Source organism: Neophocaena asiaeorientalis, unplaced genomic scaffold (assembly GCF_003031525.2).
Source record: "Neophocaena asiaeorientalis asiaeorientalis breed wild unplaced genomic scaffold, Neophocaena_asiaeorientalis_V1.1 scaffold100, whole genome shotgun sequence".
Classification (NCBI taxonomy): Eukaryota; Metazoa; Chordata; class Mammalia; order Artiodactyla; family Phocoenidae; genus Neophocaena; species Neophocaena asiaeorientalis.
The window spans coordinates 3300289-3322645 of NW_020173955.1; the positions used below are offsets into that span (position 1 = coordinate 3300289).

Consider the following 22357-nt stretch of genomic DNA (forward strand, 5'->3'; position numbering starts at 1 on the left):
AAAAGATCCGGCATGCTGCAACTAAAAAGATCCTGCACGCAGCAACAAAGATCCTGTGTGCCACAACTAAAACCCGACGCAGCCAAATAAGTAAATATTTTAAAATTAATTAATTAATTAGTTGACAGTAGCATTTTGTAGAACACACCAGTCTTCTTCAAATATGGAGTCTAGGATTAGGAAAAAATCGTCCAAATGTAACTTTAACCGTGTAGACTACTAGCAAATGTGTTCATTCTACTAAAGCAATATAAAGTTACATTGGTAATTCTTAAGAGTCACATCACACTATTGTATAGTAATAAGCTTCAGCAAAGGTTGCAACAAAACCTTTGTATCAAGCAAAGAACCAGGGCAGTCTAAGGTAGTAATACCATTTTTCTTGAGTCTAAAATAAGTGTAGTGATCCCTTTGTATCTTTGGGGGATTGGTTCCAGGATCCCCCTGCAGATACCAAAATCTTCAGGTGCTCAAGTCCTTTATATAAAATAGAGTAGGAGAGTTAGCTCTGTATCCACAGATGAGGAACCTGCATATGGGCTGACTGTATCTTGTTACTCTGGACCATTGAACCTTTTCATCTTAAACATATTGTTGCCTAGGGTCGTGTGGTTTGGTATTTGTAATTTTCACTCTTGGAAGAATTTGTGAATGTAAGTTTGAATATAACAGTAATTTTGATGTTTTTCATAAGCATATCAGCAGTCAAAACTATTTGAGCAAAAAAGTTGATAAGTCAAGGTGTAGTATCTCATAGTTGTTATAGGAGAAGTGCTATGACATTATTTTATTTTAAAAAAATTAAATTTTTTTATTGGGTGTAGTTGATTTACAGTGTTGTGTTAGTTTCTGCTGTACAGCATGATATAATTTTACTTGGAATAAGTTGGTATATGTGATCTTGTGAAGTTTCCTTTAATATTGGAATATAAATTATTATTGTCAGCAAACAAATACATGATCTTACCCTGTTTGTAAATATTTTACTAATTTTCATTCTGTAATCAGTACTTTATATCATTTTTCCTTTCAAGTTTATCGGTTTAAATAAAGTGTTCCAGAGTTTCAGGATCACTTTGATTCTGGATTTGGTCATTTCTTATATTCTTAAATTTATGGCACTTAAAATATGTCTCTTCACTGTTCTTTGAAATCTTTTTTTTTTTTGCGGTACACGGGCCTGTCACTGTTGTGGCCTCTCCCGTTACGGAGCACAGGCTCCGGACACGCAGGCCCAGCGGCAATGGATCACAGACCCAACCACTTCGCGGCATGTGGGATCTTCCCGGACTGGGGCACGAACCCATGTCCCCTGCATCGGCAGACGGACTCTCAACCACTGTGCCACCAGGGAAGCCCCTGAAATCTTTTTTTGAGGAGAAAAATTTGGAGTTTTTCTGAATCTTTGGAAAAACTTTAAAAAACTGTTTTAGTCACGTAAGATGTAATTATTAATAATTCAGTGTTTTTATTATAAATTGTGGAGAAAAGCATTCCCCTTAGGTAGGAGTAGAGGTAAGACAAGTCCCATTTCTACAATCCTATTTTGGGTTCTTTTACATGAACCACATCATTATTCACTCAACTCAACCAATACCTGCTCAATGCCTGGCATCCTATTCTCTAATGTCAAGCATCATGTGCTTGCTTCTACATTACATTTTATAAAATGAAAACATGTTTATTGTAGAAAATTTGGAAAGTAAATTTAAACAGTCTAGACTCTTAACACCATTGACTGCAAAAGAGGTAATAAGATTTTCAGAAAATATACAACTGCTGCACACTGTAAGACTTGCTTTAGTGAGATATGGTATCTCTAGTCTTTGTTTCTTTGTATTTTAAAAGTATTGTTGAAATTACACTAGGCAAACAATTTTGGAATTTGCTTTTGTGATTTTAGGTGAAAGTTTTCTGTCCTTTTTTCTTTGTGATATCTCATTGATTTTATGCTTTTAAAGTCAAATTAATATATATATATATATTCATTCCAGTTTTTTATGTCTTAATTTTTAGGAAAAACTCTGCTAATGTTTCTGAAACTTTGACAAAGGAGTTTAGATAAATAATCTAAAATTGAAATTGATTTCCCCTGATCTATCTTGGTCTATCTTCCCAAGCACCACTTCTGTGCGACTTGTTGAAAAATATTAAATATTTTAATATTTAAAAGTATACTAAAAATTTAAATGTTTTTGAATATTTAAAGAATATTTACTTTGCAGTTACTGGATATCAGGCATTTGCTGTCTTTGTTGCTTCACTGTATACTTATTATTATCATTGGCCACAGTGTGCAGCGTGTGGAACTTCTCCCACCAGGATCAAACCCGTGCCCCCTGAAGTGGAAGCACGGAGTGTTAACCACTGGACCACAGGGGAAGTCCACTATATACTCTTTAATCTATACTAATGTTGTTTTGATCCTCTGACATACTTCTAACATGCTGTTTCTTTTGTCTTCCAGTAGTATTTTTTCTGTCCTTTTCCTTCATAACTGTAATATAGCATTTTACACTGTTGGTCTTCCTCCTGAAAATCTTGCCTTTAAGTTCTTTGCTGGTTTGTTATTTAAGGAAATATATACTCAGCATGCACCACATGCAGGGAGTTTTAGTGAATAAGACACTCTTCGCTCACATCAAGCACATTCTAGTGGTAGACATATTAAATAAAGGAATATTCATTACGTGATGATGAATGAAGGAAAATTGGGAAGGAGTCAAGAATAATAGAGGTTCGCAGAGCAATGGAAAGGTGATATTTAATATAGAGTTGTCAGGGTCATCCCTTCTGTTGACAGTTGAGGAGACCTTAATAAAGTGAGGGAAGGGGTCCTTCAGGTAGCTATTTAGGTAAAGCGCATTCCTCGCAGAGGCAATAGAAAAGCCCTGAGGCGGGAATGTGCTCGTGTGTTTTGAAGGAATAGCAAAAAGGGAGATGGGGGGTCTTCCCTGGTGGCGCAGTGATTGAGAGTCCGCTTGCCAATGCAAGGGACATGGGTTCGTGCTCCGGTCTGGGAAGGTCCCACATGCCGCGGAGCGACTGGGCCCGTGAGCCATGGCCGCTGAGCCTGCGTGTCTGGAGCCTGTGCTCCGCAACAGTGAGAAGCCCACATATCGCCAAAAAAAAAAGGAAGATGGGAAGGAAAATAGGTTAGACTGATAGAAGGAATGGGGACAGATCAGACAAGGCTTTGTAGTCAAATTTAAGTACTTTGGATTTTATTCAGAAACAAAGTTTTGTAGTTTCTCCTACTCAGCATTCGCCACTGTTTTCCTCCCACTCAGAAGTGTAGTCCTGTATTCGAATATACCTGGTACTCTTAAAAAGAGTAGGCATTTTTGAGGACTTATTTGTACTCCATACTTGTGGGTAGGGTGCCAACTTTTTCTCTTTGTAAAAATTCTTTCATGAAGCAATATTGGCTCCTAAGCTTAAAAATAAAAGAAATTCAGTAACTTGATTAGTGTCCTGCTTCTTTCAAGGCTCATGCAGGCAACCTTCTTGCCTACTAGGACTTCTGGGATTTGCATGTCAATATGTTCCCTGTACCCCCTTTTCTTCCAGAAGATAGACATGCTCAGATCTTCTTGAGGTTTTAGAATGATTTCCTATTGCCTTTTGGCCCTTTTATACTTGAGGTATGTGGTGTGCTTCTATTATTAGCATGCTCATAATGCAGTGATTCTCAGTTTAGATGGAGATGATATTAAGTGAGAATTAAGGAGAAAGTGATAATTTATATAGTTTGAAAAATGTTCTCTACATTTATTGTTTGTAGTCCACAAACCAGCAGTTTGAGTATCACTTGTGAGCTTGTTAGAAATGCAATCCTGAACCTACCCCAGACCTACTGAATCAGAATTTGCATTTTAACAAAATCCCCCCAGCTGGATCAAGTGCACACTAAACTTTGAGAAGCCCTGCTCTAGATAATTTACCCAAGCTGCTGCTTCTTGTTTTCCTTGATTAAATCCTCAGAAGCACCTATGACTCGTTAAAGAATACTGTCATTAAAAAAAATTATATTTAAATGCTCTTCACTTGCTTTTATACTCAGATATTTGTATGGTGTATTTTACTTTAAAAGTCTTGGATTGGTTTTTTAAAACTTGGATTTCTTGCCCCAGTGTATAATAAGTTGATACTTTAGGAAAAAATTTTGTGTTTGCATAGAAATGTATGTGAAGTTCATTAACTCTTTTTGCATTTAAGATTTTAAATTGCTGAATTTCTGTTAAGATCTAGAATTGTTGATACTATTTAAAATTATTTTATTCTATAAATACCTGTTTTTGCTGTTTCAGATCAGTAGTAATTTCACTTCGTCTTCTTCCAAAACTGTTTGGTACTTTTCAGCAGTTTGGGAGCAGTTATGATACACATTGGATTACAATGTAAGTAAATAAAAGAAACAGAAGTATTCATTTTAAAGATTTTTTTCCCAGTCATAATTATCAAACAAGGTTTTGAGTAACTTACTAGCTTTTGTTCTGCACCAGGAAAATTTGAATTTTGTGTAATTCAAATGTTTGCTTAGTTTTCTGAGTGCTGTCTCTGCCACTTAGCCCCATGGAGATTATGTATATCTCTGTCACCAGGAAGTCTAACCTTTGTACTCATTGTAGTTTGAGAAAAATATTGTAGCAATTAATGCGTTAATTTTAAGGTAGATTTTTAGTGTATCTGACCATGGCAAAGGACTCCTGAAGAAGATCCACACATTAAACACTCTAAGGTGCCTTTAATTTTTTCCATTACTAGGAGTTGGTTCTAGACATTACATCACCTTAGGGATAATTTTGACACCACCCTATTACTCCTTTACATATAGAGAGAACTTATGATTAATGTTAAAGAATTCTTTCAAGGATAGTACTTTGATGTGATATTGATCTAATGTTTAAGAATATTCTAGAGAAAGTTGGCTATCACACGCACTTCATTAACCTCTAAGAATGTATTATTTGCTTTATTCAGAATAGACTTTTTGGAGAGATTTCAGAGACTTTAAATTTTAGGAAAAATTAGACCTGTTGAAGGATTTATTTGTGAGGTCAAGTAGGATGGAGTTTTATCTAATTCCTCCTCAAATCTAAGATTAGTTAGTAGGAATACTTGCTTTCAAAATGAATATGATTTTTAAAATTCTTAGAAGTCTGTACTATAATTCTAAATAAGATGAAGTTCTTCTGAGTTATAGCCCTTGCTGGTTTTTTTTCTTTTAATAGGGGATCTGTTTAACCTGAACCTCTATTACTGTTTTTTAAATTTTTTTTTTGTTGTTGTTTTTGCGGTACGCGGGCCTCTCACTGTCGCGGCCTCTCCCGTTGCGGAGCACAGGCTCCTGACGCGCAGGCACAGTGGCCATGGCTCACGGGCCCAGCCGCTCTGCGGCATGTGAGATCTTCCCAGACTGGGGCACGAACTCATGTCCCCTGCATCAGCAGGTGGACTCTCAGCCACTGCGCCACCAGGGAAGCCCTATTACTGTTTTTTAAAAATCATCTTAGAAAGTCTCTTTCTTTGGTTACTATTTCAGGGTGACCCTAGTGACAATTCTATTTGTGAGTGCAAGGAAGTTCTTTGAGATACTAAACAGAGGAGTAGAGGAAAGCATTTAGCATCCTTTAAGTACAAGAGTACCATGAGTTTTATTTCATTGATTCTCTTCCCATGGTTTTTAAATGGCTGAATTACAAAATTCATAAGTATTAAAGTGATTCACTTGTAGCTTACCTGGGCAAGTTGGTATTTTAGTCATGTGAGGAGGTTTGAATTAAGGAGTAACAAAAGATAACATTCTTATAGAAGTGCAAAGCTGCGAATATTCAGTTACTTATCAAGTATACCTGAACTTAAGTATATTGAGTTGAAACCCTTTTAGCTTGTTCCTTAAGTTAAATATAAATAATCTCAGTTAATGCCAACATGAGACTGGTATCCTAAATCTTATCAAGTAGATCACTTAAAAGAACTGAGCTCTTATGATTAGTTGGCATCAATAACAACAAAAACTTCCACTTGGTGTGAACCTATTATGTGCAGTAACACTCAGCATTTGGTACATACTGTCTCTTAAACTCTTACAGCCCATATTTTAAAATTGGAAATTATCTCTGATCATCTTAGCAAATCTTCAGGTAACCAGCAAACAGACTGGCGAGTGATTGGCAATGCAAGAGTAACTTATTTGGAAAAGAAGGCTATAGCAAAAACATGATGTAAATTATATTTGAAGTTTTGGAATTTCAGTACTTCTACATGTTAGTAGTTATATTGCTAATAATTATTGTGTGAGATAGATTGTTAGTTATGGACCCTGCTATCTCTAATTGTATTTATCACTATTTCTTTTTTCTTCTATTGTTTCTAGTTTACTTTAATATGTCAATATTTATTTGATCAAAATGTTATTTTAAAAAATAAGCAGTTATTGACAGTAGAAAAAAACAAACTGATTGGTTCATTTAGTTTATATTATATGTGTTCTGTATGCCACGCACTGTGCTAAATAATGACCAAGGTACACAGTCCATCCTTAACATGGACTGTATTGTACTGTTTTTTAATATTAACTCATATTAGTCATTTATAATTAGCATTCTGCCAGACAGTTTATCCCCTTCACAGAGATTGAGTATTTTGAGATTAAAACACAGTGGTGAGCTTCCCTGGTGGCGCAGTGGTTGAGAGTCCGCCTGCCGATGCAGGGGACATGGGTTCTTGCCCCGGTCCTGGAAGATCCCACATGCCGCGGAGCGGCTAGGCCCGTGAGCCATGGCCGCTGAGCCTGCGCGTCCGGAGCCTGTGCTCCGCAACGGGAGAGGCCGCAACAGTGAGAGGCCCGCCTACCGCAAAAAAACAAAAACACAGTGGTGCTTTAACTTCATAAAAATTAAGGTGCACTGCTTTATATCTTTTCACAATTCAAATATAAACAGAACTTGTAAGTTTTTGATAATTGATTTTGCTTTTGAAAATGTTTTACATAGAAGTTTTTTTCCTGTTCTAGAATAGATTTATTCTCTTACCCTGTGCCTCTAAAACTATTTCTTATTTCAATTGGTCCAGGTGGGCAGAAAAAGAACTGAACATGATGAAACTTTTCTTTGATAATTTGGTATACTATATTCAAGCTGTAAGAGAAGGAAGACAAAAACATGCACTGTAAGTATACCTTAACTATGTAAGTTACGTGTAAGTGTTGATTGTCTTTCCTGTGAAAGGTAATTTTCCAGTGTTCCTACTCCTACTCCTTTTCTTTCATATAATAAATAAATGTAATGAACGTTTTAGTTATGAAATTTTTAAGAGAAAGTTTCTTTTTTGTTTTTTTTTTGTTTTTTTCTTGCGGTACGCGGGGCTCCGGACGTGCAGGCTTAGCAGCCATGGCTCACGGGCCCAGCCGCTCCACGGCATGTGGGATCTTCCCAGACCGGGGCAAGAACCCGTGTCCTCTGCATCGGCAGGCGGACTCTCAACCACTGCGCTACCAGGGAAGCCCGAAAGTTTCTTTTTTAAGTTGAATTCTATAAGGTTATTTTTATAATTCTTAACCTTAGGAAAATGTAGGTTATATAACTTTGGGTGTTGATTAATCTTCACTGTTGAGTTCTGTTCATAAGTCAGTGTTTTCAAGAATCAAAAGTAAATGTTTTTTCCAGAAATCACCAGTATCCTTGTATTAATATATTAGGGCATTGATTCTAAAACTTATAAATATTTACTTCTGAACAAGTATATTTATCGTAGAGTTAATTTAAAACATTTTCTTTTATTATTATAATTGAATACTAGTATTAGAAAGTTTAGGACATGTGAAAACGTTAAGAATTGTGATGTTATAGCTGGTTAATATTTCATCATTAAAATATCTGGATATATTGAAGTGAGTTTGGATAAGAATTGGTAGAAGTTGGGGTGTTAGTGGTATAGCTGTGTTTAAAGCTTCTTATAGGGAGATGCCTGCCTAGAAGGAAGCTTGGAGAATTCAGAAAGTTTTTGTTTGTAAGTCAGTTGGTGGAAACTAATGGTCAAGTCTAGGAAACCAGCTAAGTGTCAGTATCAGCATGTCAGTAAATAAGAGAAGTAGGCACAGTATTTATTGAGAAAATATCCGCATAGAAAACTTTCATGTAGATCAGAATTGATCAGATTGTAGAAGTGTTCAGAAAAACCATAGGCCTTTGGGCTTCCCTGGTGGCGCAGTGGTTGAGAGTCCGCCTGCCGATGCAGGGGACACAGGTTCAGAGAGGCCACAGCAGTGAGGGGCCCCCGTCCTGCAAAAAAAAAAAAAAAAAAAGCCATAGGCCTTTAAAGCATACTTATTCACCTCCAAAAATGAAATCACATTTTCCCCCGACAAATCAGTTCTTTCTCCAGATTACTCTACCCTTCAGTGTACCACCCTCCTCCTAGTCACCTAAAACTTGGAGACTTGGGGCTCTTTTCATATACTTTTATTTCCAAACATGAATAATGATGTTAGTGGTGATAAAAATAGCCAGTATTTGTTGATGCTTACTATGTGCCAGATACCTTTTTTTTTTTTCTTTTTTTTCAGATACCTTTTAAGTATTATTAACTTCAAGATACACAACTTATTTGAAGTAGGAATTCTCATTTTAAAAATGAGAATGTATAAGCTATGAGGTAATAAATAATTTGCCCAAGGTCACAGTTACAAATTTTTATAAATTTATAGATTTTATAAGTAGTGGAGCTAGAATTTCTATAATTCATTTTATAAACATACATTTTATTAATAGTCAAGCAGTCTGTTTTCTGTAATTCATATTCTTGAGTGCCACATTATACTGTCATTAATCTCTAGTTATCTTAAGGCTAAAATATATCCCATATTTTTTTTTCACAAGTTGACATTCCCACAAACACTGTTCTAGTTCTTTAACCAACATTTGGCTCAGTTTTCTTCCCTCAGCCTCCCCCATGCTTGTTAATTCCTTATCCTTATTAAATGAGGAAGGCATTAATGATATTGGTAGAAAGCACATGGGCTTGAGAATCATACAGACCTGCATTTAGGTTATGTATCTATTGTTTTGACCTTATTTCAGTTACTTACCGCTCTAATAAATCCCCATTATTTATCTCATGAGTTTTTTCCTGTTTCTATTTTTTTTAATTAATTAATTTATTTATTTTTGGCTGCGTTGGGTCTTCGTTGTTGTGCGCAGGCTTTCTCTAGCTGCTGAGAGTGGGGGCTACTCTTCCTTGCGGTGTGCAGGCTTCTCATTGCAGTGGCTTCTCTTGTTGCGGAGGACGGGCTCTAGGTGCATGGGCTTCATTAGTTTTGGCACGTGGGCTCAGTAGTTGTGGCTCACAGGCTCCAGAGTGCAGGCTCAGTAGTTGTGGCGCACGGGCTTAGTTGCTGCGGGGCATGTGGGATCTTCCCAGACCAGAGCTCGAACCCGTGTCCCCTGCATTGACAGGTGGATTCTTAACCACTGAGCCACCAGGGAAGCCCCCCTCATGAGTTTTTTTTAAGAATTAAATGCAATAATTTAGTAAGCTGTATCTGGCACATAGTAGGTTATGTATAAATTGTAGTTACTTGGCTAAAAGAAACTATGGTATAAAATAAACAAGAAACTTGCCTCCTACCCCCATTTAGATTGTCTACTGCATAAAAAATAAATTCTACTTTATTCAGTCTAGTATTCTGGGCTCTCAAAAATCTAAACTCAACTAACCTTTCCTGTTTTATTGTTCAGTGATTTTTTTAGACATTCTGTTCTTCACGCCTGTGAAATTATTTCTGATATGTTTCCTTAAATTTACTCTGTTCCACAGCTTGGCTTACAAAGTTACCTCTATACAAGATGCATTCTTTTTAAATCCTTTTAAAATTCTAAGCGTTCTTCAGAGTCTCTTCTTTAATTATTATTCTTCAAGCAGTGATGAGGATTAAAGCCTTCTGATTCTGTATCTCCATACATTCTCTATAAAAACCTTAAGATCAACAAGGAACAGGAATAAAACCACACTGACCAGCATTATTAGGAGGCAGAATTCAAATTACATGTCAACAGAGAAATAACACTTAAGTTGCAAAAAAGCTCCCACCAGAGCCACAGCCTGTGGGCTTGAAGAGCAGGGATGGGAACTTAAGAGAGGAGCATGGAAGACATAGATGAGTCATGCTCAAAAAGAGAAAGTCCAACATTCAGTGCCAAAAAATGTACACAGATCTGAGACTTGGTTGTTGAAGTTGCTCACTTTGTTAGTGGAGGCAGAGAGGCAGAGCCTCACAGAAGCATTTCTTCTTTTTTTTTAATTTAAAGAAGCATTGTTTCTGTGGTGGAAAAAATGTGGTGCTCTTTGGAGATGAGTTTTATACTTTTCTAGGGTACACCAGAGTATCCTTCCAGTCCTCCAGTCTGCCTTGTTTCCTGACATTTTAGGAGAATAAAATCTTAGAACAGAGAGCTGTCCAGACTATTTTGTTATAATTCCTTTGATTCTTCAGGCTATAAACAGAGTTGTACATTTGCTGCTCTTTGTTAAAGCATACTGATTTCATGAGTTTGTGGCACATTACTTTACATTCGTTCCGTGGTGATTATAGTAGGCAAGTTCTAAGATTTTCACGTAGGACGAAAAGATTCTTGTGGCATTAAAGATAACATTTCATTTCATAAATGGACATGTTACATATTTCTTGAATCCAGTTGCCGCTAGAGAAAATTCTGTGTTAGCATTGAGACTATCAAGTGAAAGACTTTTTTTAAGGTGTCAGTTTGTCACTAAAGTTTCATGCCCGTGGGGAGATTATTTTTGTCCTATATTTTCTGTAATGTCAGGAGCCATGGACAAGCCCACGAGAGTTTATTAGTATTGATAACACTTTTGATTTGCATCCCAAGAAATTTCCTGGTTGGTGATTTCAGCAACCAATGGGATCCTGACAGAGCAGGCGGAGTCCTTTGAAGTGTGCAGCCAATGGTACTACTGTGGAAGCCGAAGAAGGGAGGACAAAGGGACTGGATCCATGCCTTCTAGGGTTATAGGTCCCTTACTCTGAGATGCAAGTATAGGGGAAGGAAGTGTTCAGGAAATAAAGGCACTTTGTAAAGGACAAGAAGACATCATTCCCCTTTTATGTCTGTGACCAACGTTCCCGATACTCAGGGCATATGATATATGATAGATCTCATGTTTGAACCTGTACTCCAAGGTCTCTGCTACAAAAATCTCTGTCCTTTTAGTAAAAGGATGAAAACTATTAAGAGCAGGCCTTGAATTTTACCTGAATAGTGTTTTAGTCTGTGAGTCCATCATGAAGGGCACTGCAACAGTGACGAAGCAAAAGTTCATCTTTTCCAACATTAACATGAGACAGTAAAGAGAAGCAAAGATATATCCAGCAAACTCAACCATTAGGAAGCCTTAACTTGAAACTTCAATGACGAATCTAGTGTAATTTTTGAAACCAGCTAACTTTAGGAAGCTTTTAGAATTTTACACTTACTTAAAGATGTTAAGAAATTGATTTAAGAGGCTCTGTGACTCTCTGCAAGTTGGGATATAGATCATGGCCCAGACTGGCTGCTGCCTTTTGTTAGCAAGGTAATTTGGGCAGTTCCTCCACAGCCAGCCTTTTGATTTGTAACATAGAGATAAGAACTCATGATTGATTTAGTCTCATTGATTGGGTACTCAGGTGCTTATGGGAACTAGAATATTGTGATACCACAGTCACAGTTCAATATGCAGTTCATGGAGTTGCTAAAGGAATCCTAAAATGCAAACCTGATCATTACTACCTTTTTTTCCCCAACACCCTTCAGTGACTTCCTTATGTTCCCAGAACAGTATCAAACTCCTCTGACATTCATGCTGGCCGTGATTTGGCCCCAGCTTACCTCTTTAGACCCATCTCCTACCCTTCTTCCACCACAGACCAACACTTGCTTCTTAAAATGCTGTTCCTTTGCAAATGCCTACAAACTGAATTCCCAGAGAACCATGTGAAATCACCTACTTAACAAGCTTTCAAAGCAACTCTTAAATTATCCATTGAATTTTGTACACATGAATTACAATTACTTAGATTTGAAATAACATTCAGAAATGCTCATTTTGTATCCACTGTTTTATGAATTAGACTTATGGAAATGATATTTTATTAACATTTCTTGTTAAAGGAATATAGTATTATCCCTGGAGGGACAATGATAATGAAACATGCAATTTCTAGATGGAAATGTTTTTTATTAGCTATTCTAATTTATGTACATATTGCATAATTTTAAATTTATTTATTTATTTTATTTCTTTTTGGCTGTGTTGGGTCTTCGTTGCAGTGCGCGGGCTTCTAATTGCAGTGGCTTCTCTTGTTGCAGAGCCCAGGCTCTAAGCCCAAGGGCTTCAGTAGTTGTGGCTCGCGGGCTCTAAAGCACAGGCTCAGTAGTTGTGGTGCATGGGCTTAGTTGCCCCATGGCATGTGGGATCTTCCCGGACCAGGGATTGAACCCGTGTCCTCTGCATTGGCAGGCGGATTCTTAACCACTGCGCCACCAGGGAAGCCCCATATTGCATAATTTTAAAATGACATTTCTTTTGTTCCACTGTTGAGTTCTTATCTACTTATCTAATTTGAAAGTATGTGTTCTAATAATTTGCAGATTTTTATAATATTAAATAACATAAATCTCACATGTAACATTTGGCTTTGTGGCCTTTTTTTGTGTGTATAACCAAAGATATTAAAATATTTAATAATTATGAATGTTATTAAATGGAATTTTACTTATTTTGTATAATTTAAGATTAGGACCATTAAATCTTTAAAAATAATTAAGAAATAGGATCTCTCAGTTAATTATTTTAATGACTTTTTAAATACAGGTACAGCCATAGTGCCGAAGTTCAGGTGCGGCTTCAGTTCTTAACTTGCGTGTTTTCAACTCTGGGATCACCTGATCATTTCAGTAAGTTTTGAAATCAGTATTTTAGTCAGTTTTTAGATCTTCCTTGGCTCTTGAAATAGTTCAGTTAAATGTACTCATGCCTTTAGATTTCTGTGGTGATCAAATTATTCTCAGTACTGAATGTCCTCTCAGTATGTATGGCAATGGGAACTCGCCACTGACACATTCTTGTTTCAGGCTCTGAAAGTGCCAGTTTCTTAATGAATAAATGACTCATTTCAGGAACAAAATATTTGGGATAGGAGAACGTATCATGTTAGAGTGTATTTTTTATTACATTTGGTTATAGAATATTCCTTTCACTCCGGTTGGAAACAGCCACTGTCTGCATATTATTATCAGGGCTGATCTTATCCAAAATTGGTTGGCTTCATAGGTGATAGAGACTTAGACACCCTAGTTTTATTTAGATGAATCTCAAACTCAATTTCGTTAACAGTTAATCTTAAAAAAAACAAAACAAAACAAAACAAAAAAACCAGGGAGATTGGTCTGGTATATTCAGAGTGTGGACCATTTCCAAATCCACATGCTAGATATTCTCACAAGAAAGGAGGAAGCTTGATTTCTTTTGGCCAGAGCTCCTTTCCTCTTGCTAGACTGACTGTGTTTTCTTTCACGCTCCACACACTTCTTTTACTGTGTGTCCCTGTCAACAAACCTCATTTGTTAGAAGGGCATTCTTTATTTAGCTGTGGTTAATATAATCAAACTGATGAGCGTTTTGCTAGCCTGAGAGATGTCTTCATGACTCTTAAGTCCATATATGCTTGAGATATGCCATGCATTTATTTTACTGTTTAAGTCTATAATTTCTTCTTTAAGTCAAGCTGTTTGTAATGTCACTAGCATTGTGATACCAATAGATATCAAAATGAAGACACCTGTTTTTGATAGGAAACTTCTGTTTCATATTACTAGGTCATTTATTACACCCATTATGACTCATAATATACAAGAAACAAATAATATAAAATATTTTTAAAAATCTCATACATGAGAAGTCAAGCCAAAACAAATATTGTCAGCATAAATAATTTCACATGACCATTAAGTTTCATGTTTGTTGAGTATAGATTTTTATTGGAAAATGTTAATCACTCTTTTCAGTATTTGAGTAATGAATTATTTATTTTGCTGCTCCCATTCCAGTGAACACAGTATGTATTCATATACAGTATTTATGGGCTTTCAATAGCTACTGTACATATAGAATCATACTGAAAACTTCACTGTCCCGCATCATAATTGTACTTATCTAACTGGCACAGTTCCTTTCAGGTATAATATGGTTACTCCAAAGTTATATTTGATAAGTTAATACAGGTTTTTAATATACCAATAACTGTATTCCTTTAAAAACTTAAAACAATAACGGCAGCTTATACATTGCCTATTGATTGTGAATTGGTGATTTAGCCATTTATGAATACACTTTGGTTTTGTTTACTATAATTAACCTGGATGCTTTTTTTTAAGATTCTTACCTGTTTTTACCTATCTTCACTTATCTCTCTTCTTAATTACTTAATGTGTTTAAGTTATAATATACACTAAAGGTTATTTCTGGTTTTTTTATGTTGGCTCCCAGGGGCACAAATTCTTAGAACAAGTAGTCCATACATTAACTGTTTTTGTGAGAAACTGATTGGATACATTTTTCTGATTAAACTCTTTAGACTGATACTGCTACTAGGTAAATATTGGGTTGGCCCAAACGTTCTGTTCAGGTTTTTCCATAACATCTTATGGAATACTTTCTGAGGTGCTTTTCATATTCTGAATCTCATCTACTTTTTTTAGGGCATGGTGGTTCTTACAATTCTATCATCTTTTCAGATGCCTTCTGATTCTGGGGAATAAGCCTAGGCTCTAGAATCCCTTAGGATATACTTTAGAAATCCCATTACACTTTTATTCTACCCTTTTGGATTGTCTCACTTATCCATATTCAGACTTGTGATTGCCCTCATGCCTTCTCTTTGATTCTTAATAGTTCTTCTGATTCCTTCTGCCACACTCTGGAATTATCTAATACTTGGGTCAAAGTAGTATACAGATTTTGTCTCATTACATTGGCTTCTCAGCCAATTGTATCCCCTGATGTGTTGCTGTTTTTTTTTAGGCCGTCAGTTCCCTTTTGTTTTATTAATCATAAGGATCCCTTTTTTCATAGTTTTCAAAAATAATGCTTATTGGCATTTATTGTTTATCTCCTATGTGCATAGAATGAGCTTTGAACATGACATGGTATCCACTCTATTCTTAACCCTTAGAACTAACTGGACTTTGGGAATTCCCTTTAATCATGTTTGCTGTAATACAATGATATGTTCATATTTTAGGGAAAATGATTTCCAGAACAAATGACTCTTCTAGGATACTTACATAAGTCATGTTTTTTTAGATGATTTATATATGGAGTATATTTAACTACATTTGAAAGCATAAATTATATGAAATCTCTTATGAAATTTTATAGAATGATATGAAATATCTCCTTTATATTTCTATATATATTGGTGCTTCTAGTATATTTAATTAGGATGAAAATGTTGTACATACCAGGATTTAAAATTCGTAATTTTTATCTAGGGTTAAGTTTGGAGCAAGTTGATATTTTATGGCATTGTTTAGTAGAAGATTCTGAGTGTTACGATGATGCACTCCATTGGTTTTTAAATCAAGTTCGAAGTAAAGATCAACATGCTATGGGAATGGAAACCTACAAACATCTTTTCCTGGAGAAGGTAATTTTATTTCTTGACTGTATTGTTTTTCTATATTTCCTTTTTCTTTCTTGAAATGTAAACTGTAATGTTCATTTTTTCCTGTTTGAAATACTTTTAAAAAAACTAGTCAAATATACTGCTTTTCAGCAGTCCTTACATAATTTTTGCCACTTAGATTTTGCTTTAATTTTGTCCTCTACAGTGTTTATATCTAAATGAATACTTAGTTTATGTTTACAAAAATGTTATGTTCCTTAGCTAATGTACTTAAACTGACAGTAATTTGAGTAACTCTTGGTAAACACTAATAAGAAATGTGGGGGCTTTTGGTGTGTATTTTAAAAAATCATGAGTAACATTGTAGTTCAATTTTTCAGGGGTGGTGCCCACCCCACGAGTGTGAGAGCCGTATTCTGCAAGTCTTTCCCTAAATGGTGTGGTTTTAGCCAGTCTTCCCACAGATATAAGCCAGTGTTCAGATTTGTAGATTTCTGGGAAGGCTTTTTTAGGAAGTGCTGTCATGATACTAAAGATACTCCTCTCTCCAATTTTTGTTTTTATTTATCAGGTGCCACAGTTGGTTCAGGTGATAATTTTCCATTTGAATTTTAAAACATTTATGATAAAGCAATAGACTTTATTATTCTTATGCTAATATTTGAGATTATAAAGGCTCTCTGGGAAGTCTCTGTGGCAGAATTGAGTACATATGAATGAGTTTTGGTAATGTAAACTAAATCACTTAATAAATCCAAGACAAAGCTACAAATAGACCTTCAGTTATCTTAATTTCAAGCTCTAACTTATATACAAACTGTACATGTGGCTATACATATTATAAATGTGTGTAATGTAGGTATACAATAAATAATAAAATTTTAAAATTTCCTTTGGTTCGGGTCGATGTACATCTCAAAAATTGAAACACGTATCAGGTTTCACTTATGTCATGAATAAAATTTTCATTAAATTATTACCTATTTCTAAATTGTCACTGAAAATCTCAGTTGATACGTTTTTTCTGCAATGTTTTTTTTAGTAAAACTAGGTTTATTAATTTAAATCTGTTATGTTAAATCCAGTAAAATGAAATCTGCCAACTTAATTATCATACTAAACCCTTAAAAACTTTTTTTTTTAAGATGCCCCAGCTAAAACCTGAAACAATTAGCATGACTGGCTTAAACCTGTTTCAGCATCTCTGTAATTTGGCTCGATTGGCTACCAGTGCCTATGATGGTGGTTCAAACTCTGAGGTATGGATTTAGGTTTGTCATTTTATTAGGTCAGCTTGTAGAATTTTTTTTGTTGTTCCTCAAATTAGATTATTGAATTATATAGTCTACCAAGCACTGAATTTACTAACTATGCAGACTTTTATTCTAAGGTTTTAAAACGTTTTATCTTTTGGTTTTAAAAAGTTTTATAAAGCAAAGTTATAATTTTGCATTGCTAAAGATAACCTCGGTTGTACATAATGAAAACTTGGGATACAAACTTCAAGCTATGAAATAAGTAAGTCACGAAGATGTAATGTACACATAGGGAATATAATCAATAATACTATAACAACTTTGTATGGTGCTGGATGGTAATTGATCTTATTGCAGTGATCATTTCATAATGTATAAAAATATTGAATCACTGTGCTGTACACCTGAAACTAATGTAATATTGTATGTTAACTATAACTCAGTTAACATGACTTATTATACATTCCTTGATTAGTAAAGAAGAAAGGTTGATTTGTCTAAAATCTGTTTTTCATGCCATTTGTTGTGGCCAAGCTTTTCGTTGCTCTTGGGCAACTCCAGAGTTCCTATTGGTAACTTCTGTTCTGGAATGGAGTCCACCTAAATCATTTCTGACCATGAGGCATGATGATCAATTCATTAACTGAAGACTGTCACAAATTGCTAGTCTTATCTCTGGTTCTGAGTTCCATTTGCCTAGTTGGGTGGCTGCAAGATTTTGTTGAATGCATTATTCCTAAACTCACCTAACACAGATTGTTATTTGAAAGTCTTCCTTATTGGACATTTGTTTATTAATGATAGCTTTGATTTATGCAGTATACACTAACATTTTTCATTAATTTTCTTTAGAGGTTGAGTTGTTTATAATAGAAAACTGATGTTAATCTATGTGGTAAAAAATAATTTTAATTGTATTTAGAATGCTTTCATAGTATCTTCCTACCTTCTTTCCTGGTTTGAATAGTGTTCTGTTTGTTTTTGTTTTTAATTTTTTGGTCCTAACTCTTTGATAGCACTATGATAAGTTTCAATTTGGTTATTTCAGATAACCAGACAGATCTGATTTACCTAAGTAGTCATACTCTAATTTTGAGATAATACTGCTTTTTAAGTAGATGATATGAACACTAAAGGTGTTCTGTCCCCTATCAGAAGGTTATCTTTCTTCACCCTGCTCAACTTTTGAGAACTTTCAGTCTCCACTTTTTCTGTAATTTTCAGTGAAAACTTTTTTTCATCTCATGGTTAATGTCATAAATTTAAATGTCAACTTCGGTTAGCAAATCTTTTTAATTTTCTGTGAACACCTGACAGCAGTGACTTTTTCAGAATAAGTTGGATGAAAGCATTAACATGTGATGCTAATAATTATGTGTTGTTTTTACTTTGTAGCATGTTTTGAGGACTTGAGTTTTTCCCACTATGTAGTCACAACTTTTGAGTTAAACATTATACACATACATAGTTAGATGATTTATAACTAAGTATTTTTACAAGTACAGGTATGTTTGAGTGACTGAAGAAATTTCCAAGGCTTTTATCATTATTATTAAATATTAGTTAATAACACTAAGTTATTTTTAAATATTTTATAGGATATTAAAACTTTGATATTGAATGCCTTTTAAATTTGTAACTGCTCTTCTAATAATTTACATTGTTTGACAAATAATAACATTTAGAGATGTCATATTTTTCTTTCTTAGCTTTGTGGTATGGACCAATTTTGGGGCATTGCTTTAAGAGCACAGTCTGGGGATGTCAGTCGAGCAGCTATCCAGTATATTAACTCCTATTATATTAATGGTGAGTGATTTGAAATATTGTCTGATAGGTAATTTTTTATGCAAGTATTTTTTGTTTAGCTATAATTTGTTTTCTTTAATATAGCGAAACAATATAGGATTGATATACATATCTAAACATCTGATTTTCAGGTAAAACGGGTTTGGAGAAGGAGCAAGAATTTATTAGTAAGTGTATGGAGAGTCTTATGATAGCTTCTAGCAGTCTTGAACAGGAATCACACTCAAGTCTCACTATTATAGAAAGAGGACTCCTTATGCTGAAGACACATCTGGAAGCATTTAGGAGAAGGTAATTTTTTAATACCACATTATTAGAGTGAATTTTAGGCTTTTTTTTTATGCTGATATGTCCAAAATGTTCTTAAAATTAAACTAAAGGTTTTCTTGGGGGCAGGTAGAAAGCATAACTTACCAGAAGTGAAGGGTTAGTAATGGAAGTAATTTTTATTCATGATATGTACCATTTTGCTGTGGAACAGGCAATATAGGTTCCTGGTAAATACTGCAGAGCTTTAAAAATCATAAGACTGATAAGATATGCATGAATAAGAATCTCTAGACAGAATTCCATCTCTGAGAAAGTATTACTATGATTGAAATGGCAGAACACCACTACCAAAAAAAGTTTCACTAAAACCCTCACCAAGAACATCAAATAATCTCTCATAGTTGAATCAAGTTGAGTCATTTGTTTCATTTGCTGTTTTTTTTTCTTCCTGGACTAGGAGACAGTATTTTAATTTTGAATTTCCATTTACCATGGAAACATGATCAAAAAATTCTGTGTTAATGAATATCTGTATAATTAATTTAGACATACCCTGTGTAATACAGAAATAAAGCAAATTAACATTTATGAATATATCGACTGAATTGAAAGGTGAGTAGATAGTTTTAATTAAGAAATTCTGTTTGTTAAAAATCATGAGTAAATGTAAAAGTACAAAGAACGGTTGAAAAAAATTGTTAAAATTAATAACTTCTTTCAACTTCAGAGCTCAGTTTGATAATGAAAAACTTATACAATTTGTAAATATTGACCTTTTGTTTAAAATATCAGGGAATACTGAATAAAGATTTTCTACACATTCCTTATAAATAACATGGCTCCATGCTTTAAAACATTTAGGTATCGCAAAATTCTTTATTTTGATTATGATTATAATTTGTGGAAATTCTACTTAATTCCTTGTGTTTTTAAAGAATGTGTAAGGGAACGCTTGAGTTTTTTGCACAGAAACTTCACACTGCCTTATAATTTTGACTACTTTAAAAACTAAAAAAAGCAAATGTGATATGTTTTATTCATATTAATAAAAAATTAATACATACTCATAAAATTCAGATACTACACTAAGATAATACTAAAGAAAATCAAAGTATCTTTTCCTATCAGAGACATTTACTCTTAATGATACAATAGGAATTCTTCTAAAATTTTCTCTGTGCTGCAGGGCCTACAAACAAATGAAAAAGATCCTTTTGATGCAAGCCCCTAGTCCTCATACAGTGTTACCAATGGTTTTAAAATAAGCACTTATTTTAAAAGTCTTTAAAAGCAAATTGTTTCCTAAGATTCAATGGTGCGTTTTATAATTTTAATGAATTTCAGTTCAAAAATTCCTTCTCAGATGTACAAACTTTTTTCTAACTCAAAAAAATTGATTATAGTATCCTTGATAGAAGTCTTTGTATTTGTTTATGTTTTACTCTAAAAGTTAATGTTGGTGTTAAATAATTTATATAAATACTATTTTGTGGATGGCAAGTAAAGAAACTAGGAAACAGAATTGAATATTCAAAAGCTAAGAGCTAGTTTTAAAAATTATCTAGGAATTTTCATGCAAATCCTTGTGTAGTATCATTGTACAGTTCACGTGCTTAAGGTGCTTAGTGCTACTCCTAATTTAAAATTGCCTTAACATTTATAAAATGAAAATATAATTATTGTGTTTATGTATTACTTATATTAAAAAAGTAAATAAAAATGTCTTTTTAAAGGGGTTGCTACTCCTAATTTGAAATTGCTTAACATTTATAAAATGAAAATATAAAGTAATTGTTGTGTTTATGTATTCCTTATATTAAAAGAGTAAATAAAAATGTCTTTTTAAAAGGGTATTCTTTAAAAGAAAAAAAAAGGGGTATTCTTTTTGAAAAGAGTTAAGGTTATAGTCTTACACAGTGGTCTCAACCAGAAGTGATTTTGCCAGAAGCGATTTTGTTTCCCAGTGTACATTAGATAATGCCTAAAGACATTTTTGATTATCACAGCTTAAGGGAGAAGGCGGTGCTGTCGGCATATAGTAGGTAGAGGACACTGCCAAACATCCTGCATTGCACCAGATAGACCCCTCATAACAAGAAGTTATCAGGGCCAAAAAGATCACTGTTTTGCTCATAGAAGCTGGACATTGGATCACTTCTAGGAAATCAAGTACATTTATTCCCTTACTTGCCTTCCTTCTATTCTAGAATTGCTGATTAGTTTTAGACATTGATAATTTTTTCTTAACTAAATTCAGGTACCCTGGATCCTGTCTTTAACAACTGAAAATAAGTTAGAAAATTAATATTTAGTGAGTGTCATGCTAGATGCCTGTTTCCTTTGAAATATTAATCTTTATAACTCATTTTATGGTTTTAGCAGTCATGGAATCGGCTCTCAGTTTTTAGGCTGGTTAACATATATTTACTACAATACAGTTCTGTCTTTGAAAAATATTTCCTAATACCTTTTTTCCTCTTTTGAAAATAGGAACGACAGCTTGCCATTTACTTACCGGATTAGTTTGTTTCTTTAAATTCCTCCTGCCTCTGCTACTCCCCTGCGTCCCCCCACCCTCCTTTAAAAAAAAAAGTGTTCCTAATGGGTCTTTTTTTTTTTCCCAGTAATTTTTCTTAGAAACTAATTTTTAAGGAGCTCTTAGCTATATTTACACATTTAAGTTTGATTCAATATGATGAATCCAAACTTAAACTTAATGTTGTAGAGTAAATTGGGATGTACTGGACCCTTTTGTGGGTGCTTTCATTTTGTAAAATAGTAAAAACTTCTGTAACATTAAAATGGTTTATAATGATATCCTTCCTATGTGTGGTTTTTGTGTGTTTTAGGTTTGCATATCATCTCAGACAGTGGCAAATTGAAGGCACGGGTATTAGTAGTCATTTGAAAGCACTGAGTGACAAACAGTCCCTGCCGCTAAGGGTTGTATGCCAGCCAGCTGGACTCCCTGACAAGGTAGTTACATAGTTTTAGTTTCGAAATTGATAACATTTCCCAGTTCAAATATATGTTCTTTTTGTATTTTTAAATTGGTTGCATCTCATATTTCAGATGACTATTGAAATGTATCCTAGTGACCAGGTAGCAGATCTTAGGGCTGAAGTAACTCATTGGTATGAAAATTTACAGAAAGAACAAATAAATCAACAAGCTCAGCTTCAGGAGTTTGGTCAAAGCAGCCGAAAGGGAGAATTTCCTGGTAAGTCCATCAGTTCAAATTTTCATGTTTTCTAGGTTCTATTATATATCGACTTCACACCTTTACTTCTTTGAAGACTACCAAGCATGTTCATGACTCTCCCCGCACCCCTTC

At 34.5% G+C, this 22357-nt stretch overlaps 1 protein-coding gene across 4 annotated transcripts in view; it reads left to right on the plus strand.

Moving 5' to 3' along the window:
* USP34 (ubiquitin specific peptidase 34) overlaps window positions 1–22357 on the plus strand; it is a 232622-nt gene that overhangs the window by 114022 nt on the left and 96243 nt on the right. For all 4 annotated transcript variants that reach the window (XM_024753009.1, XM_024753012.1, XM_024753013.1 and 1 more), the window contains 9 exons: window positions 4311–4400; window positions 7078–7173; window positions 12877–12959; window positions 15555–15709; window positions 16834–16947; window positions 18654–18753; window positions 18885–19044; window positions 21873–21999; window positions 22096–22243. In XM_024753009.1, coding sequence (XP_024608777.1) covers window positions 4311–4400; window positions 7078–7173; window positions 12877–12959; window positions 15555–15709; window positions 16834–16947; window positions 18654–18753; window positions 18885–19044; window positions 21873–21999; window positions 22096–22243 — 1073 coding nt within the window. The remainder of the gene's footprint in view (window positions 1–4310; window positions 4401–7077; window positions 7174–12876; window positions 12960–15554; window positions 15710–16833; window positions 16948–18653; window positions 18754–18884; window positions 19045–21872; window positions 22000–22095; window positions 22244–22357) is intronic.